Source organism: Clinocottus analis, unplaced genomic scaffold (genome assembly GCF_023055335.1).
Source record: "Clinocottus analis isolate CAN_PGR_092001 unplaced genomic scaffold, fCliAna1.0.p SCAF_16, whole genome shotgun sequence".
Lineage (NCBI taxonomy): Eukaryota > Metazoa > Chordata > Actinopteri > Perciformes > Cottidae > Clinocottus > Clinocottus analis.
In genome coordinates this window covers 10869401-10878061 of record NW_027175887.1, presented here as the reverse complement: position 1 = coordinate 10878061, position 8661 = coordinate 10869401, and the positions used below count along the sequence as shown (strand labels likewise).

Below are 8661 nucleotides of genomic sequence, written 5' to 3'. Positions count from 1 at the left end.
GCTCACTCCACACTGACAGTAATGACTTTCATTTCCTCTGCTGCTCGCACTGAAGCACCATGCAGACACTTCACAGGCCGGACGCCACTGTTCCGCCACGCTTGACAGGACAGCGATCCGTCTCCAAATCAGTCTTAAGTTGAACCCTGGGCTCCCTCACTCATCCTTAATCCATCACTTTAACCCCATCTTCCTCTTTCCTGACTCCGGAGCGCAGAGGGTTCCCAGACTGGTGAGGTGATTAACTTGCTCCTCCATTCAACAGATGCCAGATTTTTTTTATTTTTTATCTTATCATCCCTCCTCCCCCCCTCCGCTTCCCGTTCCTCCATTAGAGGGGTGTGACACATCAACAGGGAGAGCGCCATGGCAACAGATATGTGCTCTGATGAGGGCACACGGCTCACAAGGGATTTTAATAGTGTTCACCAATGCAGATAAATATGAAAATTGCCATTTTCATGTCAGATGCTTGGCATTAAACACTGAATTATCAAATGAAATCTTGTACGAGCAATTTGAGTCAGCAGCTTCACACCTTTCTTAAAGCGTTGCTTCTTCATGCCCGCAGGTAAATACGTTTCAAAAATACATCCTGAGACAATCAGATGTTTTAAATTACGTGACAGTCATGTATATTACTATTAGACCATGTTTTCTAGGGCAGTAGAAACCTTTCAGCACACATGGTGCTCAAAATGTTCTTGATACCATTTCTGGGGATTCTGGGGGTTCAATCTACATTCCTACATATTTTACTGACTTACAATGAGATTTTTTATTGTTACCCACAATTGCTTAGGTGTCAATGTGGTGAAAGCTTTCAAAAAGCCTTTAGAGCAGAACATCGAAGATACAATTGGAAAGAAAACACATCTGAACAGTTACATCTGAATAAAAGTTTGTGAGTGTATTTAAACTGAATCCAACAGATGTGAAATAAATTCAAAGACAAAACTGGGCACAAATAGATGCAACTTCTCTCTGGGTAGCATGAATCAACAACTTGAGTAAAAAAACGTGCACTTATCCCAAATGACTCCACTTCATAGACAAACAGAGACAAAAGGAGAAAATGCAAAAGATGCCAAAAACAGTCCAGCAGTTACATTTGTGTTCAGTCTTCATGCCCTATTTATGTCCAAAGTAATACAACATTAAATCATCATCATCATCATGCACTTTGAAGAATATCTTTTGATATGGAATGAAAGGAAGGGTCAAAAAGAAGAATAAAAAAACATGCATTTTCAACTTCATGTGCATTGGTGTTGACTTCACCATGAGGACAGGGCAAGTGACACAGACAAACCTCCCACGCCATCTTTAGTGCATGGTCCTCTGTCCCTTTGCGTCAAACCACACAGCGAAATCATGCACAATCACAAAAACACAACCTTCGGTGCCTTCTTCACTCCGGCTGCGTAGCCCCGAACCCACTTGTTCTCAAATCACACAGCTGCACATCCTTTTCACAGCTCTCGTTGCACTTGAGTGACAGGGCGGGGGGGAAAAAAAAGGAAAGACAAAAAATAAATAAAAATCACTTCCATAAATACCATCTCAACAAAGAGAGAGTGATACTAGCGAGGAGAGAGAGACAAAGGCGGAAGACATCTGTGTGTGTGTGTGTGTGTGTGTGTGTGTGAGAAGTGTTGGCGATAAACAGCTTTATTTATGCAAGCGGCGTACAGCAGCCAAACGCAGGCCTCCTAGGGTCTGACTCAGAATACGGCGCTATAAAAAGCCCCGGTGACACGCGGCTCGCGCACGCGCAAAACACGTGCGCGCGATGACTTTGTCAATCACGCGCTGATGTACAGTCAATCCCAGAGGCCCGTCACGAGCGCTCAGACTGTCACATGCGGAGATGGAGTAAGAGAGGCGGAGGAGAGGAGCTGCGAAGGACCTCAAATCACCCCAAACTATGCAGTTTATTACAAATGACTGCTTCTTAAATTCATGTCCTTAAATAAAAAAAAGAAAAGAAATAGGAAAAAAAAAAGGAACTCTGTGATATTCTACCGGAATAAAATACTTCAAAACAAAAACTGGTTCCCCTGCACCACGTTTGCAGTTGCTCCACATTTCTGATTCAGTGCCAAGAGGCATTTCTTTTTCTTTTCAAATCTTGTGTGCAATGATTTTTAAATGGGCCGCTGTGCACTCATGTCATGAACCCACTCTTTAGCTAATGAAACATTTAAACCTGCAGCTGTACCAAACACACGACAGCCACTGAAATGACACGGCGACCGTGAGCAAAAAGCATGAAGCGAGAACACGGAGGAAACTTCGGGAGCTCCCCGACCGCCCTTTACTGTTGTCACACAACAGTCCACCGTCTGATGTGGAGATAGCCGAGAGGAAGCCAGCGCTTTGATCCCTAATGGGGCCATGTCGGCTGTGTGGAAATGACATTCATGGCTTGTATTTACACAAGCACAATTATGAAGGTTATTTTGGTGGGAGACAATCAATTAGAGTGAAACTATGTGAGGGTAATGACACTGATTAGAAGAGGGGTTAAAGATGGAGCCAGTTTTGGGTAAAAGAGCAAAACCCTTCGGATCTACGGCGTCAGCGGCTCCGTGTAACGCAAATGAAGTGTTTGGCGGATTTGGGCTGCGTCTGATGAATCCCGTCAGTCGTGATGTAATTATGAGGGAAGGAAACCATTTCGTACGACGTGTCCTCGGATCACGCCCGAAGGCTGAAGTGTTCATATCCGTTCAGAAGGTGTGACACAACACAGCCCGTCGTCACACACAGAGGTGAGACGCGATGAATCGCACGTTAAAGACGCACACTTGTTGGAGAATGATCAGGGAGGCAGCGAGATGGAGTTATGAGGAGGCTTGGAATTTCCATTCAGAAATGGTTTCAACACTTCTGCCTTCACACACAATCCATGTTGTACGTTCTCGAGGCCACATGGATGTCACCACAGACACGTCACATGCAAAAGGTCACACGTCCTTCCTCACACGTACACGAGTGCGGTGTTGCAATAGTTCTCAATCCTCTGTGCGCGTCTTCCAGAAACAACAGCCTCTACAAAGGCTTCGTGCTGAAAGACTAAATTCCTGTTTCTCAGATGTCGGTCAGACAGTCCTCTCTCCTTTCGTCTCTCTTTTTGTGTGTTTCTTCTCCTTCTTTGCCTGGGCAGCAGAATAAGCACATCAAATAAATACAGAGACGGGTATAGTGTTTCGTTTGGAGACAGCAGAACAGATCACGGACAATGGGAACACATGGAAGTGCGTGAACTGCGGGTGTAAAAAAAGACAGCAATTCCAATGCAAATAAGTGCAGAGGCCTCTTTGAAATCAAATATGATTTGGGAATTTAATAACGCCTCCGAATTGTTATCCAGAGGAAAACTGGATCCTTCGAAAATGATCACTATTCAAGCCCATGCATACCTCACCTACCAGAGAGGCAAAAAAAACCCAACAATGGCTGGGGGCTCATTATGAAGCACATCCTCGGTCCACCAAACGTTATTATCATCATAAAACCTCCAGTCTGGAAACACCGGAGGAGACTTGGAGACATGGCCGCAACTTGGTGGACTCAAGCGTCTGAGTCCTTCAGCTCGGGTTTGAGTGGAGCCGCTGGTAACACAAAGTGGTGGTGGAGGCAGAACCACGGGGCCCAAGGACTGTAGCGTTTGGCCCGAGGTTCAAACAATCGACTGGAGCGCTCTTTATCTGAACCAACCACAAACCCCCAACTGCTGCGTACAGTTCAAATGGGGGCTTGAGCAGAAAGCCGATGCTAAACAGTGATGGGGGCCGATGGGAATTCAAGGTCTTTGACTTTAGTGTAAAGTTGCAGCGCTAATCTTCCTTAACATGCACGTTGTGGTCGTATAAAAACAAGGGCAACAGCATGACTTCCCCTAATTGAGGGACTAATTATGAGGTATTTGAAGAAGATGGAAAACATGCTCAGAATTAAAACAAAAGAAGGAAATGATGAAAAAGTCTTTTATTAAAATTGATGGATTTCGGTAAGAAATGTCTCTCAAATATCAATAACAATGATATCAAGTTAACAATATTAAAAATATATAAAATTGAACAATGTAACAGTTGGACAAAGAATAAATAGTCTATATGAGAGACAACAGCAGATTAAACTAAAAGATGACGGGTCCAGTGGCATGACGGGTGTGTAAAATACTTGGAACAGTCATGCTCACATCTGATTGGACGTCGTGTCCTTCATATCCCGGCGTGGCGTCAGGCTGTGGTTCTGCCAAGGTTACCTACACAGAGAGAATTTGGTTATTCAACCAACATTACAATGCATCCAATGCATCCATATTAAGGAATACCATCGTGGAATTTTAACCGACTCTCTGATTGACTGCTCCTTTGAGATTGTCAACGTCTCCGTCACTTTAAGTTGTGAGGCAGAGTACAGTGAAATAACCGGTTAGTTACTGCGACGCGCGTGACTGACAGTCCTGAGAGATGTTTGCCGAGATGTGAGCGGCGGCGTGGTTTGACGAGGCCTCTTATCACTACATTTATGAGATGCTTCTCATAAAGACATAAATGGCTCTTACAGTATGATGGATGGGAGGCGAATCAAAGCCCTCAGGACTGGAAGCTGTCATAGTCAAAGACAAGGCTTCATCTAATGGAACTGCATCGTTAATTGTGTGTTACAAAGTATACAGCGAGGGACAAAATCTGGATGTTCACTACACACAAGCGTAAGTACACTGTGTGTAAAAACAACACGTACTCCACATGCTTTGTACTGTATGGAGGCACAAACTTCCACATGAACTCTGGACAGAGACGCACGCATACGCACGTTTCTATTCAATCTAAACAATCCTGCTTACCTCCTGCTGCGACAGGCCTTCAGGTCTTCCTGTAGCACAGAGGCTCTCTTCTGAAGGAAGTTCACCTGCAACACAGACACACAATGTACAACGTGGCACAGAGTAATCTTCAAAAACATACTCTGATTAGTTGTTTAATCGGGGTGAGGGAAGTAGGAAACCAGTGCGTCAGAACCTGGAAGTGGAGACGCATGATGGCTTTGGTATTGTGCTTTTGGGTGGAGGGGGGGTTAGCTAAGTGGAAGAAAGGCTTGGTTGTTGAGTCCAGGGGTCAGGACAGCAGGGGTTAGGGGTCAGGAGATTAGGACAGCGGGGTTAAGGCACATGGAGACAGAGCGAAGATTATGAGCCAGGTTAGTTGAGGTTAGGGCACTGCGAGAGATTCTTTTGTTTGGCTACAAAGTGTGAGTTTATTTATGAAGTGTCTTTGGCTGAAGTGAAAATAAACCCCATCTACATTTACATGGCATCTTCGAGCCTGGCAGAAAAATCCCGGCACCGAAAGAATCCGTATTGTTCTGGGACTACTGTACTGGAGCCGAGGCTACATTCCTTTCTGTGGGGGAGACCTCAGGAAAGTTCTAGCATTTCATTTGGCACTCCACAGTGGTGAAGAGTATGCAAAACCCCGACCAAATGTGGTCGGATGGCTCCGGAGACACAGAAACTCTCCCCACCTTCTTTTTTTTTTTTTTTTTTTTTTTTTTCAGAGTGTAAAAATAATGCACTTTAATGTGCAAAACCTAAGACGTCGTCAATGAGACGAGAGACCGCTCTGGTCATGAATTACATCTTATAAACATATCCGATCACAGGGCTGTGGTCCGCGCTCTGAAATGGGATCCGTGTAAACCTATTCGAACAAGGCAGGGGTTTATGATGAGCCCCTTTGACTAAAAACTTGTACTGCATGGTTTCATCAGCATTACGGAAATCCCTCTTTCGTTTACTATGTAAAAGCTGAGAAAACGAAAAGCCCTTTATTGATATTCAGTGTCAAAACGGGCCCGTTGACACTAGTACGAGCCGCGGCTCAGAGGAACAACAGGGCTACATGAGACAAGGCGATATTAAGGTTAATAAAGAGGGTCGTCAAGATGTCGATGGGTTTAATAGAAAGGGAAAGCAAAAGATGAAAGACATTATTCAACTTTGTAAGATAACCGAGGAGCATTGAGCTCTAACAATCTGTCAGATGCTGCGCTTCAATGGGTGAACGGAAGAGAAAAAGACAGGAGGATATTTTAAAGGTTACAAATGGAAACCCGAGCGCCCTGTTTTTTAAAAAATTTTTTTTAACATTCCTGAAACTAAAGCCACCGGATTGAATGTGTCAGCATGTTTGTTCTGTTCCTGCCTGCATCTGATCTGAATCTGGCAAACAGTCAGTTCTCACCTGAGTTTTCAGAGAGGTGATGGTGTCCTCCAGTTCCTGTCGGAGCTCCGCTGGCATCAAGCCTTTGATCTTCTCCTCGTACGCCTGACGCACCACAGTCACCTGAGACGACAGAGGCCAAACAGTGTCGGTTAACTTACAAGGAACACCTGCACAAATAAGTTCATAAACCCACATTGCACAGGAGTTATTCAATCGTCCAATTAATACGTATTATGCGTTATCCATGCGCACACACAAATAAAAACTTCTGCGTGTTTATATCATTTGTCGATAAAGAAAAAAAATATTGAACAATCAAAAACAAAATCAAGGAACGGAATTATAATCGATTAAATCTGTGCTGAATAAGTGCCTTTGCTACCCATTAATCTAAACACACACTCAGACAGAGTGCCAAGTGATTAGTTCCCTTGGAGGAGACACACACACACACACACACACACACACACACACGCACACACTGGCAGACAGTGGGTATCCCCTCTTTATTCATGGCTCAGAGTATTCCCTCGCTCTTCACAGCTCCTTCACATCTCCACAGGGGGTCCACAGACTGGCAGGACTCGCTCTGCTCAACACCCCCCCTACTGGCGGCTGCTGCCTACAGCCAGATCTGACACAATGCATTTATGGGCCATGCCACAGCTGGGTTTGGAAGAGGACAGGGCCGTGGTGGAGGGCAGAACACATCAAACGCAGCAGCAACTCAACAGCTAGCTAGCTCCACTGGGGAGGACTGGAGGAAGTCTGTCTGGGGCTAAATTACACTCCACCAAACCAGAGTCTGATTATAGAAGTTGAAAAGGGTTTGGTAAACGCAACCCCCCCCCCCTCTCCCTCCCCCTTCCCGTTTTAGCCACAAACACACATGAATGGACTCACACACATGCACAAGCGCAGAGCTTTTACAGTACTGTAAAAAGCATTTACAGCACTTTGAAAAGAGTTGCCGGATCAATTAATTCGGAGCTTGATGAATAGTTTAACAGAGCTAAAGGAATCAACGGGGGCTGTGAAACGCAACAGTTCTCACCCACACATTTCAAGGTGTAACCAGGGGAGAGTCTGAGCATTTCAGCAGACCATAATCTCTTTGACAGAGCCAATCGTCCAGCGAACATTAAGAATATCCTCGTACTCCCCCTCTCATCTGTCCGGCCTTTCATGTGAAGGGAACGTGAGGGGGAGGGAAAAAGATTGATTTTCCTAAAATAATTTTCTTGTTGTGTATTTAACTGATTGTTCTGGTTTTTGGCTAATTAATCTTCCTGGGCACAATGAAAGGGATTGGGAAGCACTTCAAAGAAACCCCCTGTATAAATGATCCCGACATGAAGCAGCTCACTTTGTCTCGGCACAGTGTGCAGTAGATTAGACTGCCACAACTTGGCCATTTCTTTTCAGGCTCCTTCTGCCCTATTCATTTGAAAGTTTACAGACACATGTCTTTTTCTTCTCTGTGTGAGAATGAAGTCAAGGATAATTTGAGAGTGACCCTTTCAAACAAGTGGCAGTAAGAAAACGGGTTTCGGAGGCTCTAATTTGAATGTGCGGGAGTTGAAAAATCAGCTTAAGCTATGGGAGTGCAGATTTTCAGAAAGTCTATCTATCTATAGCAGCTTTTGTAGTCATAACAAAATTGCAAGCCAAGACAAAACACACTCCACTACCTCAGACCAAAGCAATAAACAATGGTTGAATAAACACATCCCTTACCAACCACTCTGAATATAAGTCTAGATTCTTCAAAAGCCACGCTCCTTAGTTTTGCATTCTTGGTTCATGTATGGTGCAGTCGCCACAGCAATGAGAGATCCGCTCTGCCTAAATTACAAGCTCCTCTGTGGCAACGCCGTCTCCATTTTCCTCCCCATACATTAGAATGGGCACGGTTACAGCGGAGAAATCACCGGGACTCACAGGGAGCAGCGGGGCCCACTTTGTCGGTACCGTCACGAGGCTGATGGACCTGAACTCGAACGCGTTGTGTCGTCTGGCATCTCTCTGAAGGACTTTGTGGTCGACTGCACCGAATCAAGACATGCTAGTCTTGTATTCTTCTCATCAAGCATTGATTTTGTATGAATGCATAATACATACTGTACAGAATGCCTGTACAATCGCTCTTTATTCCACACTAACCCGATGCCGCACGACATCGCATCTCTCCACGGCACGTCTAACTAAAGCTTATGTGTGGGTGGAGGCAGCAGCCTTTTTTTTTTTAAAACAGCATCTCTGTTGTGGAAAGGTATGCTCGGCTAACAGATACAGAAAAAAAAGCAAAGCATGGGTAAAGTGCCGATTCAATTTTCTGACTTTAGTGCATCTCTCCATGGAGTTAAGATTCAAAACAGGAGCATCTCTCAAACTCCCCAAAGATGTCTGCTTTGCATCCTCT

General features: G+C 44.7%; 1 protein-coding gene across 2 annotated transcripts in view; it reads right to left on the bottom strand.

Moving 5' to 3' along the window:
- Positions 1 to 654: 654 nt before the first annotated feature.
- Positions 655 to 8661, bottom strand: part of cep112 (centrosomal protein 112) — a 92437-nt gene continuing 84430 nt past the window's right edge. Inside the window, exons 25-28 of one of the 2 annotated variants that reach the window (XR_011077575.1) lie at positions 6258 to 6359; positions 4862 to 4926; positions 4208 to 4273; positions 655 to 1489 (exon numbers count right to left, since the gene is read on the bottom strand). Coding sequence is in view for 1 of the 2 variants with exons in the window: in XM_068578160.1 (XP_068434261.1) it covers positions 4270 to 4273; positions 4862 to 4926; positions 6258 to 6359 (171 nt within the window). In the remaining variant the exon portion in view is untranslated. Of the gene's footprint in view, positions 1490 to 3978; positions 4274 to 4861; positions 4927 to 6257; positions 6360 to 8661 lie in introns of those variants that run through there. The other variant, XM_068578160.1, reaches the window with a different exon arrangement.